General features: G+C 39.7%; 1 protein-coding gene across 1 annotated transcript; it reads left to right on the top strand.

The window, feature by feature from the left end:
• Positions 1 to 4,062: 4,062 nt before the first annotated feature.
• MAP3K19 (mitogen-activated protein kinase kinase kinase 19) lies at positions 4,063 to 15,251 on the top strand. The gene is made up of 8 exons (XM_010155965.1): positions 4,063 to 4,102; positions 4,651 to 4,735; positions 5,538 to 5,779; positions 6,243 to 6,286; positions 8,530 to 10,977; positions 12,130 to 12,279; positions 12,488 to 13,185; positions 15,185 to 15,251. Exons 1-8 carry the CDS (start codon positions 4,063 to 4,065, stop codon positions 15,249 to 15,251), a joined length of 3,774 nt encoding a protein of 1,257 aa, XP_010154267.1.
• The last annotated feature ends 1,299 nt before the right edge of the window (positions 15,252 to 16,550 follow it).

The following is a 16,550-nucleotide window of genomic DNA, read 5'->3' as shown; positions in this document are numbered from 1 at the left end:
ATTCCTTGCTGCCCAGCAAAGGAAGGCAGCTGTGATCTGAAAATGCTCTGTAGCTTCTCCTTGGGTTGCTGTGCCTCTTTCACACTTTGCTGCTGAAACACCAGGTAAGATGCTGTTTATGCCTCTTTATACAACCTTTCTAGTTATTACTTTGAAGTACTTTTTGTGTATCCCCAGAAATGCAGTGTGTGAAGAAGTTCACCATCTAATATAACCCTTAACTGTCTAATATAATGGGATAAACATTTTAATGGGTTAGCTGGTGCTTAGCGTACAGATGAGAAATTGAGTGCTGACTTCTGTGGCTACTTTTGCACAGTGTATTGGGTGACCTTGGCCACCAGCTATAGGGCATTCAGAGGTAGCTATAGGTCAGACAACTGTTCTCTTTATTTCCTCTTCTGTAAACCAAGAATAACATATTTTCTGATGTCAGGCTGTTACATAGCTTAGTATTACCATTTATAAAATAATGCACATTCCCAGATGAAGTGTCATATGAAATTATTATTATAAAGGTAATTTAATCTAGTATAAATGTGTGAGTCCCTTGGAAGGCTGCTGCATGCTTTCAAGTAATTATACTTTTTGCTAATAGAATCAGAAACAAAAGCCTGGTTCTTTTCTTGACTAGCCGTATTGAGTGGCAAAATGCTGCTGAATCCAACAAAAGCCACATAGGCCCCTTGTTTCCACTGACCGCTGTAGTGACTTTGCAAAGGGGCGATTCCTTACGGACAGACAGCTGCATTGATTGCTATTTTCCATCTGTTGCATACACCTTACCATTGGAGGTACTTTGTGTATGAAAAACTGCCGAATGTCAGTAGTAGTACTACTGAGAGCCCTGAGCTCAGCTGCAAAGGAAACAAATAGGTATCTTTTAATAAATTAAGAATAGGTATTTATGAGGGAACTCCAAAACAACACAAATAACATTGCTAGGGGTAGTACCTAAGATTGTTGTTAGGAACGACTTGCAATAAAATCTATTAAAAATGTTGAAAATCTTATGTACGACTAGGTGTGGAAGATGTATAAAATAGAGTGTTTTATTCAGTTGACTGGTGTAAGGACAAGCAATGAAGTAAAAATACACACGTGAGGAAAAGAGCAGAGAGAAAATAAAATTTTGTAAAGAAATTTGCAACATAAGAGCCACCAGGTGCCCTATTTTTAATAGTTATCCCTATCTATGGATATAATAAATATAAACATAGTTTTCTAGAAACCATACCTTTCCTTTAGGCTGCCATACCAATTAAGTTCTAAACCAGCTTAATTTGGTAGCATGTATGTGGTGGTTATGCAATATTTTTGTGTGAGGGGAGAATATATGGCAGCAAATTAGACTGAAGATGGAATTGCAAGAAAATGGAAACTTTTTTGTGAAAGTGGCTTTAAAGGGAGGTAACATGTTTCTTAAACAGGGGGACCCACTGCCGCATTGTATCAGTTATGTTGGTACAACAGAAGGATGTTTCTGGTACATGAAATGTTAGACGCCGTTCAATATTATTAGCAAGAACTTACATATGTAAAAGTTATCAATTGCCATGTTTTGCACATACTTTTTGATTAGCTAGTAGGAAAAAAAATCCTGTAGACATATTATTATCACATAATTTTCTGTTATGGACTTCATAATATTCCTCTCTAGCACCCAGAGTTACCCAATGTAAGAATTTCATGCTGTTATTTGTATATATTTAAATATATATTCATATTCATCAGTGTACATTCATATATGTAAGATATCTGACAGTATCTTACATATTTTATGGGTTTTTTTAGAACTGTAAGTTATCTACTAAATAATAAAGGCATTGGGAACATTTTCATACAGGTATTAGCTAGTATTCGTGATTGCATTTTCTTTTATTCATTTCAATTCTCTGTCTTTAATTACATTATATGTTATTGTCACTTGAGAAACAGAAATTCACTATGACTTTCAGAAAGAGCCCCAAATCCATCAAAACTATTAATTGAGATTAATTTAAAGAATTAGCCAATTAAAATTCCAAATCTTCATATCCTTCGAATCTACATGCTCATGTTTCTTCTTTAAGTCTGCAATTTGTGTTTGTTCTGTGTTGGTTTTGTCACTCTCAGCTTATGGTGATGTTAATCTTCCAGTTTAATCTTAGAAAAGAGGGTTGGTGTTTTCCTAAAGGTGAACAGCTCACGGTGTGCTTACTCACCATAGGCAGGAATAGTGTAAACTGTAAACAGGACCAATATTGCCCACACACAGGTATATTAACCAGCAGGGTGACAGCTAGCCCCTTTTGCCACAGCTGTTGCTGACTAGTTGTGAGAAAGTTCCACTACAATCCTCTTATTAAGTGTAAAGCTTAATAAAAGCGTCTTTGTCTGGAAATACCAGTGTCTGGGGAGGGCTTGTTCCTATGGGGGAATTCAGTAATGCTTTGGGGGTGATATAGCATAGGGTAATGGTCATAAGAAGCAAAATTAAAACTTAAAATGGCAATGGTGGCATTTCCAATTAAAAGTGTGGGGAGGCACTCAATCTATTTTTATCTTTTCTGCGTTTCTAACCAACTACCAGCTTTAATTTCTTAATCAGAAGATACCATTTTCTTCAGAAACACCTTTCAGATCAGCTACCGTTAGGAACACAGACACAGCAGACAGAAAGATTTAAATGACCAGTGTAATTAATTCAAAATACATACTGTGTTTTATTTCTGAAAGCAATCTTAAAAATAAAAGTGTTATGTGGGAATCCTGATGGAAATTTCTTCTAAGCCTCTCATGTAGGTGTAGAGAGCTCATATATCCTCACAGGAGGCCAGCAGTTTACTGTGCCAGACTATAGATGGTACAGGAATGGCTCTGTTACTCATTTCCTTCAGCTAGTCTTATGTCTCTCAACAACCAGGAGTTAAAATATCAAATGTTTGTAATACTAATTTAATGTAAGCTTTAAGGTGTTTTGGTTTTATAAGCACAGTACAATTTAAATAATCTTTTTCTGTAAACATACAGAGGTACTAAGATGCTCACAGAAAGGTACACTCATGGGTAAGACACTGTTCTGACAATCAATAGTTTAAAGTGAGAAACAAATGTTTACTACTGATACGTTAATAGGCTAACTGTTTGGCTAGTGACTCTTGGTTATATCAGCCTCATTCCGGTGCCTGGCACAGGTCACAGCAATTCAATGGCAACAAAAAAAAAAAGGCAATAACATAATGAGTTTTTATAACGTATACAATTTTTGAAGACCTTAAAAATTTATTTTTGTAGATATTCAGAAGTAATACATTCATGTATTTATGAATTTGTAATGGGTCTGAGATAAAGCGTGAAATGTATACCTTGTTGTATCAGTGAGAATTTTGTTTTCAGCCAGATCAGTCTGGATGCACTGGCTGTATGGAGAAACATGCCCAGCTAAGCTCTGAACATAGGTTTAAAACTAGATTGTTTGTATTACCTTCTCAAGATACTCAAAAATTACTTACGAAGTAAATTACATATTTCTCTGAAGTTTATGGAGATTCTAGTTGACTTCACGTTTCTTTAGAACAAGCTACCGAAGAGATTTGTTGAGGCTGCAGTGTACAAATTACTGTGTGCTCAGGAAGTTTTGGATGTTGAACTTCTGCTGAGATAGTTTTTGATCAAGTAGACAAAGCAAAACATTTAGTTCAGATCTGGTTTCTCAGTGATACGTTACAAATGCATTTGTCCCCCAAATGTGAAGTGCTGATTTTCTTTTAGCAGTAAGGTTGTTATCAGCAAAATAATGCTGACATCTTTCTTGTCTTACTCCACACAGCATATGTTGCATTTGCAGCACTAAAATCTGTGCCTGCACTGTTTGGGTCTGGGTATTCCCAGGACAGGGCATTGGAGGTTAGGCTAAATCATGATATTTTTAATAATTTGAAGTACTTTTAAGATGTTGGTTTTGCCTTACTCACAGGTCTGAAATAATGAAATATAAAGTACTGATTTGCAGATGTGAATTAGAGATCAATTAATGAAACATTTTTTCACGTTTCAGGACCTTAATACGTCTAAGAAAGTATGTCTGACAACCAGCAAAGTAAGAGGAGGTGCACAAAAGGTAGTCTAACCAAAGTTTATGCATATAAAGTGTAACATGTGGGACCTGAAGAAGAAAAAGCACAATGTTAACTTGAAATCTAGCTGCTGGTCAAAACCAAGTACCACAAAAAATATTGAAATCCAACTCAGAGTTTTTTCCCACCTCTGAAGAGCCCTGAGATTTGTTTTGGTCCCAATACCTTCCCTATTTTAAAATGCTCTAGTTTGTGGAGTTTCTGTCAGTATTTTTGCTATATTTCTGTTCTGCTGTAATAGGAGCTGTAACTGGATTTTTTTCAGATTTCTTTGCTTTTATAGTATATTGAATTAATACACTTATCTAAATAACTAAAAATCATTTAGGTTTATGCATTCACATTTCCAAAAATTATAACAGAAAACATGTATAGGTATTTTAGTCAAATTAAACATGCCCTTTTTTTCTGACAGTCACTTCCTGTATTTCTGTATAATGATATTTTAATGCCCCCAAACCCCTGTGTTTGCTTTGTGTTACTGGTCAGTGAATTATACTGCTTTTATGCACATACTAATATATTGTTGCAGGTTGGGGAAGTCTTGTTGCTCTTCAGAGTGCAGATAAGATAATGAAAGAAATGCATCTGTCATACAAAGCTCTCGGAAAAAACAGGTAAGTAGTATTAATATCTAACCTGCAGTTGGGTACGCAGAACTGGGGACAAAGCAGGCAGTGGTCTATGAGTTAGAAGTGTCGGACGTTATATGCAACTGTATATGTTGTTAGCCTTTCTGTCTTCCCAGCGTCAATTACTGGCTGTTGCTGGAGGCGGGATATTGCACTGGATGAACAAATTATTTGGTATGATAGGAGAAACATATGGCATATGGTTCTACATCAGCATTTGACTTCATTAAAAACAGACAATTATCTTGCATACAACTTGAAGATTAATTTAGACGATATTTTTGTACCTTTTTTCAGTCACAGTATTCATCTTTTTCCATATTTGGATTTTTTGATTCTTCATAAACCAGGTGGTAGAAATCTGAGGCTTGTCCACACAGCCTTTATTCTTTCAGGCATGCTGTAGCATATTTTACAAATCACAAAGGCACATCTGGTCTTTAGTGTTCTTCTGACACCCTTTCCTGATGATTTATAACGTATACATACTGGAAGCAATCACTTTTTGTCAAGAAGGCGAAGGTGTGCAATATGTTTCTCCATCCCTATTGTTGCTTGGTTTACGTGGTTTGTCATTTATTCTCACGTGCAGTCGATCTCTGGCATTGCCACTGGATGCTTCCAGGGAGAGTCACAGCTTCCCAGATGGACCAGGAAAGAAAACATACTTTGGCATTCTTGGAGCTTACAGACTTCTTATTCACATTATTCTCCAGTCATGTGATTATTTGAACTGAGCAGGCTCCTTCCACTTATTTTCATGCTCTATTTTGTTTTTGCCTTTTAGCCAAACAGCACCAACATCCAGACCGTGGCCAGATCAACAAGTGGCAGGTTTTCCAAGTGAAAATGGGTTGGCATTACAGAGGAGACATCACACTTCTTTACCTTTCTTCCTGAAGAAAGAGAATGTAGGGCATGGCTTTGACTTCAGCTTTCTGCTACAGGCCTCGTGCCCAGAATCCAACTTTGCAAAATCATTTATGGATTTAGATGCTTTTCGGACAATAAAAGCACAAATACAACAAAGTACGTTCAGTTTTAAAAGTCACAGTTATATATTGCTATCAAATTAGATGGCAGAACCTTAGAAGTCTTTTTTCTTTAAACCTGAAGTTGTCTTTATGTCTGTTTGACTTTTTCACATAAAGCAGACTCCAGCCATGTTGATCCTCTTTAATTATAGTGTGTGTATTTGCAGAATGAAGGAGATAATTGGAAGCTATGGCAAACTTCATCATTCCTCTTGCTCTTTTAAAATTATCATATGTTACAATTTTCTATAGAAAATGGAGTTGTAAAGTTCAGCATCACAATTCAATTTCAACTTAGGACTTTTTTCTGCATAGCAGATTTATAGTATAGTCCTGCAATCCCACAACAGACAGATTCTTGATCCCCAGAACCCTACAGTTTGAAATTAATGGATAAATGAAAATTGTAGTTGGTTTAAGAATATCAAATTAACATTTCCTTTGTTTTGATTTTTAAGGGTTGAATATAACAATGCTAAAAGCCATGAGCAAGAGATCTGAGGTAAGACAGTACTATGTGTAATACTGAACACTGTTAGAAGAATTATATGCTTTACAAACTCTAAGGGTAGAAATACAGAAGAAGTGTAGGTAGTTTTTCTGCTTAGTCTTCATTTTTTTTTGGATGAAGATGAAATATTTCCGCATATATTTTATGTGTGTGTGTGTGAGCAAATCTCCAGATGTGTATCAGCAAACTGTCAGTAAGGTGTTACATCAGGGATTTTGGGGGGTAAAGGGCTGGAAGTCCAAAAAGATATAAAACTATTTAAAATACAACTCTGTAAGTTAATTTAAAGTATGTGCATCCGATGTGTTAAACATTTTAGATGTCTGGTTTGGCCAAATTTTAAAACCACACAAATGTTCTTGTGTTGAGTATTAATTTAAAATTGACATCGAATTGAAGAACAGCTTTCATATTAGATGATTGCTGAAATTTATTACGTTAGCAAATACAAATAAAGTCTTAGGATTAAACATATTTGACATGAAATTTTGTATAAATAAGGAAATTTTGTATAAATAATATACCCTTATAAATAAGGGTATAAATAGGATCCCTGACGAAACTTTCGTATTTACAAACAAGCCAACAATTTGACGTGTGTCAGTGCTTCACAGCACAGGAGCCTTAAAGGTTACAAAAGATCAAATACACTGTGTCTAGAAAAAGGAAAATTTAGTCTTTATGGATATTAATTAATAGCCCTTTGTACAAAAGACTTGACTTACTGAATCAGCTGTGTACCTTAGTGGACCTACTACAGAACAGCAGCGTTCACAGGAAAAAGTGAAGTATAGAATAGCAGGAATTCTGACAGAAGATCACAAAAAGAGCTATGGAAAAAGCATTTCAAATGGAGAGAAATGTTTTAAGAAAATAATTCAGCTGACCTCAGTGTGATTTAATACAGCTTTATTTCATGCTTTGAGATTTCTAGAGGCCTATCATTTGGGACAAACTGAGTGTTCATATTAAAGCCATGCAGACTAGGCCTTTAGAACTGTAAATTTGGAACCAGCCTGCATTGCTTTTCCTGGCACATTCATACCTCAGTTTGCCCTTGGAATGCAAACAAAAATTTCCTGCAGATTGCAAACTAATGTTGAATACAGACATGCAAATGAGAAGTCAGAGCATATGGTTGTGTGATTGTTTCTATTGCATTCATTTGCATAAAAATATGCAGCATATTCAAGCATATTTTTAATCCATTTCCTATAAAACACAGAATAGAAATATTATTTTCAGAAAATTCTTCTCACTATTCATCTGAATAATCACAATAAAGGACGCAAATTCTCAAATCTGTACTCTTTCAAAGATACACAGTACCTTTCAACTAATTGGATAGAAAGAGAAGGAAGAAGGAAGAAATAATAAAACATATTCCCTCTCCCCCAATCCCAAATTCTGTATCAGCTGCCATATAAAAATGGCGTTTGGCTAGCTATCTGTTCAACTTCATTGGAAGTGCAGTGCAGACTGTGCTGTCTTCCAATGTACTTAAAACCCCATGAGCTAAATCTGTGGCCCATATAACATGGTTTAGGGAATTTTGTAAAACTACACTAAACATGCAAGAGCTATTTGTTTAGATTTACGGTAATGTCTTTCAAAACTTATAATTTGTAAGAATTGTTTTCTCCACAGATAACATTCTGTTATAATATACTACCTCTTGCTTTTTAAAAATTGCTTACATGAGATCTAGTGCCATTGGGAATATAGTTTCAGGTGCCAGCATACTTTGGGGGATGACATAAAAAGTCTTTAAATACCAGCATGAGAGCAGTGCTTTCATTCGGTGGGAGCACACAGAAAGAGAGAAACTTTGGCACGTGAAGCCACTGACCAGCCTCTGAATTCCTGTAGCAAACATGCGATATGGCATGAGACATAGTTACTGACCGACAAGATTGTTTGTATGTGTGGACAAAGCTTACGACTTTTTAATCTTGGAGAATGTCTTGTGCTTTATAGCAAAAGATCCCACTTTCTGTACTATGAAATACTTAGAAATAATTCTGGAGCTGAGAAAATTCATGTATGGATGTGAGAAAATTCATGTATTTTCTCAGGATTGTGATATTACACTTCATATTAGGTTAAATGTGGGAATATACAAAAGAATAATCCTCTTCTGATTATTCTTTCTTAGTCTACTTGGTTCTTAGTGTTTGGATTTTACCTGTTTCTGTTGTGCAGCATGTTATTAATGGTCTTTATGGAAATTATAGTTTCATTTGCCACCAGTGACATTTCTGCCTGTAAGAACAATTCATCTTGCTGCTCTAGAGGATCATATTGCCAATGAAAGCACCAACATCAGGAATATTTTGGATATTATGAACTCTGTTTCTCAGCCTCTAACACCAGTTACAAAATTTTGTCAGTACCAATTAGACAATCTTTTCAAAAGGCACACTGAAACGTCATCAGACCTGATCATGGCCACCATTTCTGATCAGTTCACTCCAGCAAAAGAACTGTACTACTTCAGCATGAGTAACTATGATATGTACCCTAGCAACAAGAAAGAAGGAATTCAAAAGAATTTAAAATGGAAGGAAGCTGATGTCGCTGCCAATACTGAAAAGAGTAACCGGATGAAGTGCCACTTCTCGGTGGCTTGTAAGAACAGAGATCTTACGACCCAAGGCAGTTTGTATGATGACAGCCAACCCTACTCAAGCGCGAGTAATGCTCTGCTAAACTCGGGGATAGTTACAGCTCAGAGATGTAAAGCATCAGTGTCAAGCAACAGAGACGCCTTGGGAGCTGGCAGTAAGGGAAGAGGAGCAGACAGCTCCTGCAGAACTGGGCTAGAGGAGGGAAATGCTACAGAGATGATACTGGATTACAGACCACATGAAGATGCTGAGGGTGCGAACTTTGTGCTTGACAACCACGATTTAGATTCCGCCTGTAAAAATGAAGTGATAGAGGCCTACCATGCCTTTGAAGATAATGCTGTATCTGCAGTAATTCCTGGAGCACAAGTGCAAGATCCTTCTAGAAAACAGACAGAAAATGCTGTTTGTCTCTCTGTGTCTGAAAAGGAAAAAGAAGCGTCAGAAGCAACTTCAAAACACGGTAGTGAGCTTGTACCTCTTGTTCATGCTACATTCTCTGAACAAGAACCAGCTAAGGAATCACATGTTTTTAAACAACCTGCTACAAAGAAGACTGTCATTCGTAGCCTGCCTCCTCATGTTACTCAGAGCTTCAACATTCTTGCTTGCAAAGAAAATGACAAAAATAAAATAAAGATGAAGAGAAATAAATATTCATCGAAATCTAAAATGAGATCTGAAGACTTAGTCGTTTCTGATGAGATTTCCACAAAATGTAATGCCAAGAGTCAGACTTTTCCATCTTTGGAACTGTCACATGTGGAGTCTGGCACTTCCCTGAAGCGTCAAAAAAAGACCCCTCAAGCAGACAAATACCATTTTGCTCAGGCTGCTCAGAAACTTAAAAAGGAAAGTTTCTCCTGCAGTTGCAAGAATTCAGTGATCTTAAAGAAGCCCGTTACTGCGCTTTCTCTACCACATGCACGGCCTGCTTCAGTTTTTGTAGATCTGAAATACAGTGACATGTTCAAGAAGATAAATCCAAATGACAAAGGTCCAGGTATTTACGAAATGTTTGGAACTCCTGTCTATTCCCACGGGCATGAGCTTGATCGACATGAGAACAGTTTTTGTAGAGATGTTTCTTCTGCTCCACCTGGGAGATGCACTGCTGGCACCTGCAGATCTATCTCCCGTAAAAGGGGAGAGAGCAGCCGAGTCAGCAATACTCAAAAGAGAACGTATTCTAAGCCAAGGAAGCGCACACCCGGCACTAAGCACAAGCAGAAAGCTTTGACTGCAAAGGACGGGAGTACCGAGTTGAGTGAGAGCAACACAGAGCAAGATAACGTACCCACTTCTGATTCAGACTGTCAGATAAACGCTTCGAGCAGCATGACATCGTCTCATGAAGGCACCGCTCATCAGCTTACGTTTTCGGAAGGCCTTTCACAATTAACTCAGCAAAATAAAATTTTTTCAAATTCCAACTTAGCAACTATTAAAGAAGTCTCTTGGGAGCAGTCTTCAGACAGTCAGGATATATCCAATCATCAGATTGCTGCTACCTCTAGCCAGGGTCTTCTTCAGTCCAGTGATAAAGGCTACAGGGAACATGTTGCTCTAAGTGGCAGTCTGCCAACAGCAGACCGGGACACTGGCGTATCCCAGAGCAGCGTGGATAGGGATGGCCGCAACGGCCTGGGATCAGACCAGACCTCCATCCAGCCGATAAATACAAGTGAGGCATTGTCCTTTTCTGATGAACTGGAGTGTCAGTCTCCTATGGAAAAATCAAACCGCAGTTGGGCATACACCCCTCAAAACAGTGGTTTGGCAAATGAATTGAGTCAGCCGACAGTGATTGGGACAAAAAATGTTACAAGCCCCAATTTCCAGCCAAGTCAAACCATTTTGTCCTGGGCAGATAATAAGGATATGAGCGATGAGTCGCTTTGTTATGTGGCCGAAGAACTGCTAATGCTTGAAGAAAAGGGCATCAACTCTTCAAGAACAAAATGTACAGATTCTAAAATGCAAAATACACATACTAAAGAAGAAGACAATAGGATGAATGGAGATGGAGCAATATTAAATAGTGCTCTAGAGAAGGTAAAATTAATTTCTTGTAATTTGCTAGCTCCTTTGGGTGATGCTTCAACACACGTTTGGGTGAAAGACAGGACCTATGTGCTCATTACCGATCAAATCTCTTTTCCGATTCTTCCAGTGCTCAGTTGAGGAGCTCATGTTAGAGGCTGCATGTCAGGACACAAGCCAGGTGGCACTAAGTCATGACAGGAATAGCTATGGAGCCTTATATGATGGGTCAAGAGAAATTGTAGTGAATAAAATGGAGAGGCTGTTTTAACTGAAGAGTTTGTACAAAAGGGTGCTGGGGCAAGGCAAAAGCTCTTGAGATCTTGAAACTTAAGGAATGTGAAAAGATGCTACAAATGTTTCTTGTATATCCAAAAGGGCAATTTCCTTGAACCTCAGAGTGCAACTGGAGACTTTTCTAGGTATGAAATAGAAGGATTGGGTTTTTAGACTGACTTAAGGCTGTTTAATTAATGTTTCATCAAAACTTCAAGCTCAGAAGGCTTAAATTCTGGCCCTCAAGTCAGTTAGAAACCTTCACCTACTAAGTACTACTTCTCCTTGGTCCCGTTAGCTTTTTGTCTATTTAAATTACACATTTCTAAGGAAATTTCTTATGCCACCTGTTGATACACTTCCTTACGCTTCTGCAGCCAGAGATGCCAATTACACCTCCATTCTCAGCCCTTGGGAGATCCATGGCTAGAGGGAGTAATTATTACCATCTTTGTGAAGCAGTGCCTTCCTGTGAAACCCTCTCCAAATTGTTTTCACCAGACTTGGGTTACAGATGTTCCCTAGAGCAGGGCAATAGTCATATTCACCCTTCGGCTTAGCAAACTGTACCTTTTGTGTGACAAAAAAAGGAGTAGTCAGCAGATGTATATCCTGCTCTCTCATGTGTTCCTGCTGTCTGTCTGCCTGTCAGTGAAAAGATGTCGTGCTGTAATTGTTGGGTTATGCACTACTGGGATATATACTTGAAAATATGTACATAGTCTTGCTACAGCAATTGTGTCGATGAGCTGGGCAATGAGTATATATGAATCTCTAGAGAAGAGTCGTGCCAGGTAAAAGTTACTCCTTATAAAAATGTAAGGATAATATGAAGCTTCTCTTTTCCTCCTTGCTTTCTCCCCGCACTGAGCATCATCTTTCCAGCAGAGTTACAGTCAAGCCTTTTTGGCATCCAGTCAAGGAAGTGACCTGCTAAACTTTGAGGAGTCTACCAAATTACCAGGAAGCAGCTTAACTGACGAAAATCCTATCATGTGGACAAGAGGTGAAGTCCTTGGAAAGGGAGCCTACGGCACGGTGAGTTATTGTCCGAGTATGCGAAGAGATGCGCTGGTTGTCTCTGAGCTCATCTTACCTTATAGCTTGCCGTTGTCCTCCTCTCAAATAAATATTTTGGATTATACAATGAGACGTGAAACGTGATAAATACAAAGATATGATTTAAAATAAGTAAATACTCAGGTTTATTTCATGTTTCATTTTAATAAATGCTGGTTTGTTGTAGGTATACTGCGGTCTGACGAGCCAGGGAAAATTAATAGCTGTAAAACAGGTGGTTTTGGGTACATCCGATCAACTCACTACAGCAAAGGAATATCAGAAGTTTCACGAGGAAGTTGATCTTCTGAAGACGTTGAAGCACACCAATATTGTGACTTACCTAGGAACTTGTCTGGAAGACAACATTTTAAGCATTTTCATGGAGTTTGTTCCTGGTGGCTCAATTTCTAGTATTCTTCTTCGGTTTGGTCCGTTGCCAGAAATTGTCCTTTGTAAATACACCAAACAAATTCTCCAAGGGGTTGCATATTTACACGACAACTGCGTGGTACACAGAGATATCAAAGGCAATAATGTCATGCTGATGCCAAATGGGATAGTAAAGCTAATTGACTTTGGCTGTGCCAGGCGTTTAGCTTGGGTAAGCCTCAGTGGCACGCAGAGCGAGATGCTCAAGTCTGTGCATGGGACGCCCTACTGGATGGCACCAGAAGTCATAAATGAATCTGGGTACGGAAGAAAGTCAGACATCTGGAGCGTTGGCTGCACTGTATTTGAGATGGCAACAGGAAAACCGCCACTGGCTTCCATGGACAGGATCGCGGCCATGTTCTACATTGGGGCCCACCGAGGGCTGATGCCTTCCCTACCCGATCGGTTCTCCAGCACAGCAGTGGATTTTGTGCACGCCTGCTTAACCAGGTATGCGGGGCTTTAACTGAAAAATGGAAGGAAAAATGCCAATAGTTTGTAGCATAGAGTTTGTTGATGAGTTACTGCTGATAGAGGACATCTGACGGTGCTGTAGGTGCATAGGGCTTTCAACCTTTCAGGAAAGCCTTTAAATGGTAGTATAGGTAAAGAGCTTTACTCTATAATGGAGTAAACCCACCTCACAGATTATCTTTCTGTAGGCCTTGTACTCATCATTTACTTCCCCTGTAATTTTCATAGACAAACACTGAGTTGTAGAAAAACTGTGTGGCATATTTCTTTGATGTGCCAACATCACATGGGCTGAGTCTGGCGTATGTCAGGCAAGTTGTTTTGAGGACAATACTGTAAATGAAAGAGCTTTCACTTAGTTCTTATCTTCTGCAGTAGAGACATCTATTAGCCCTGCCAGTCTGGGAAATACATATTTACTGGAAACATAAAGTTCTCTCTATAAAAATAAAAAAAACAAACGATGAGCATTCATCCATTAGAAGAATTATTTTTGTGGTGTTTGTTTTAAATATCAGCTTTGTCCCAGATGTTGAAATGGGCTATCAGTTTCAAGAGCCAATTTCCTGACCTCTATAGGTAGTCTTTATAAAATTAATGGCAGCCTTTTATCGCTAACGACCAGATTTGGGCACTACAGAGTGTGATTTAGTGGGTGCAGCAGTGGTCTTGGGGGCAGAAACCCTGCTTTCTAATCCCTGGATTGGAATTGTTATGATGTGGTTACAGTTCCTGTGGAGCATGTAATAATAACCAGGAAACGCGTGGGCTGTTTTCAGCGCCATTGTACACACTTGGATTCAGAGAGAACCGTGTTTAAAAGGTGGACTCAGCTGTTAGGTCGAGGCAGGCAGACACATATAAAACATTGACCTTTCCAGATGAAGTATTTAACTCTTCAAAAGTCAGGATGCACCTGTGGTGGCAAACATTTAATGTATGACCTCACCATGTCCGAAATATAAAGGCCTCCTTTATCATAGAATCATAGAATGGTTTGGGTTGGAAGGGACCTTAAAGATCATCCAGTTCCAACCCCCCTGCCATGGGCAGGGACACCTTCCACTAGACCAGGTTGCTCAAAGCCACATCCAGCCTGGCCTTGAAGACATCCAGGGATGGGGCATCCACAGCTTCTCTGGGTAACCTGTTCCAGTGCCTCACCACCCTCTCTGTGAAGAATTTCTTCCTGACATCTAATCTAAACCTCCCTGATTTCAATTTGTACCCATTACCCCTTGTCCTATCACTACAGGCTCTTGTAAAAAGTCCTCTCCCAGTACCCTTGTAGGCCCCCTTCAGATACTGGAAAGCTGCAATGAGGTCTCCTCGGAGCCTCCTCTTCTCCAGGCTGAACAAGCCCAGTTCTCACAGCCTTTCGTCATAGGAGAGGTGCTCCAGCCCTCGGAGCATCTTCGTGTCCCATCTTCCCCATTAGTTTATAAATTAAGAAATTACTGTCCTTTACTCCTTCCCCTGTTCTTTTCTTCACACTGGGGGTTGAAAAAGACCCAAACCCCTGGCTGTAGTGAGCCAATTTTGTAATTGCGGTACTGCAATTCCATATGGGCTCCTTAACTTGCATGATGTTGATCGGAGATGACAGAACGGCCTGACTGACACAGGATCAAACAAACACTTGTCACCCTCCTTACATACCTTATTGGTGCACCTGAAACAGCTGCGGGAGCAGAATTATTTAAAATTTTGCAAGGAATTTAGAAAAACAAAGACTGATTTCCGTAATAATAAAGTATTTTGGGTTTGTAATTTATAAATTCTAACAGACTCTTCCCACAAATCCTGCCCTCCTTTCTAGCAGCTTTATAAAAAGGCCTAACCATTCTATGATTCTATGAATGAATAGAGAAATGGGGGAACAAAAAGGCTAAGTTTGCGTTTAGACTTTACGAGCGATGACATCACGGGCACGTGTATTCATTCGCTGTACTGACTTTTCAAACCCTTGATGCAGAGACCAGCACGAACGCCCTTCTGCTCTGCAGCTGCTGGACCACCCCTTTGTGAAAGGAAGACAGTGAGTTTTTCAAACCTCTTGCCCAACGGGTGTACATGTTCCATATGAAACTTCGACCCGTGAACAAAGCGCAAAGGGCACTGGACCAAGGAGCGGCAGCAGAAGTTCCTGGAGAGTGGCGGTATCCAAGGAGTCAATCATTAGTGCGATTGCAGTAACAGTTTTTGCCATGCCTGTGCTCACTGGAGCAGGCATTCCTCCTCTGCGAACCCAGGGCCGCCTTTTGCTGTATTTGGAGCGATTTTAAGAGGAAAACCCCCCTCACCGGCATGGGATGGGCACGGCAAGTTGGAATGCCGCTTTGTCCGTAGAAACCTGCGGCGGGTTGCTATTGGCAGGAAGCATCGCGGGTCTGACACGCTCGGCAGGAAGCTCAACTCCAACCCGTAGCTGAGCCATCAAGTGTGCCGGCAGTGATCCCGTAGGAACCCCATCCCATCTGACTGCATCGGCATGAACCAGACTGAAGCTTTTATGTAGCCAGACGGGCCCTTTCCTTTCCAGCTGGTGAAACGGGATGAGTCTGACACTTGAACTGGTTTGAGCAACAGGCGGGTGAGCACTGCGGAGCCAGGTGACACGTAACAGCCTCCAGCTGCACCGCAGAAACACCTTCTACAACAGTCAGCGTAACCAGCTACTCCTAACGGCGTAACGCTTGAAGCACATTCTTATAAATTACTGAACCACACAGACGAACGGGGCATTAGGACTTCGATTGTCCTCTTTCCCATTAGGCTTCTTCCTGCGCGTTTCGCAGGTTTAAAACCGAAGGGGAATGAGACTGTAGAAACCAAAACCTCATCTCACGACATCGAACGGTGGTGAACCTCACGCCTCTGCCAGCACGTGGGCTGCAAGAAGAGCTGCACCGCACCTCTGTAAGGGCTGAGCTCTCAACAATTCACGACCCCACGTTCAGTGCCAGCAGCAACGTGGAAATTAGTGTCTTACAAAAAGGGAAGAAGGCAATTCTAGGTTTTATGTAAAATTGACTTTCCCCAGAGTGCTAAACATTTTAGTTACTTAAATAGCTTTCACATGTTTTCTTCCAGTAGCCTGACTTCAGAGAGTTGAGCTAAACTTTATAAAAGAAAGAGAAATCAGGACTTGTAGCAAAATTATTAATAGTTTAATGTGTCATTTATTAACAGGTGTAATGTCACATAACAAAGAGCATCATGTCAGCAGAAGAGAAATCCTAACATAGCATCACAGAATGGTTTGGGTTGGAAGGGACCTTAAAGACCATCTAGTTCCAACCCCCCTGCCATGGGCAGGGACACCTTCCCCTAGACCAGGT

Source organism: Eurypyga helias, unplaced genomic scaffold, assembly GCF_000690775.1.
Source record: "Eurypyga helias isolate BGI_N326 unplaced genomic scaffold, ASM69077v1 scaffold40587, whole genome shotgun sequence".
Lineage (NCBI taxonomy): Eukaryota > Metazoa > Chordata > Aves > Eurypygiformes > Eurypygidae > Eurypyga > Eurypyga helias.
Note: the sequence above shows the minus strand (reverse complement) of the source record. Positions and strands in the feature narration are given on the sequence as shown.

What these genes read in the sequence shown, in the direction of transcription:
- MAP3K19 (XM_010155965.1), top strand. Translation starts at nt 4,063, where the DNA reads ATGTCTGACAACCAGCAAAGTAAGAGGAGGTGCACAAAAG. An exon ending in GAAAGGGAGCCTACGGCACG is followed by an intron (nt 12,280 to 12,487) that starts GTGAGTTATTGT and finishes GGTTTGTTGTAG; the next exon opens with GTATACTGCGGTCTGACGAG. An exon ending in GTGCACGCCTGCTTAACCAG is followed by an intron (nt 13,186 to 15,184) that starts GTATGCGGGGCT and finishes CCCTTGATGCAG; the next exon opens with AGACCAGCACGAACGCCCTT.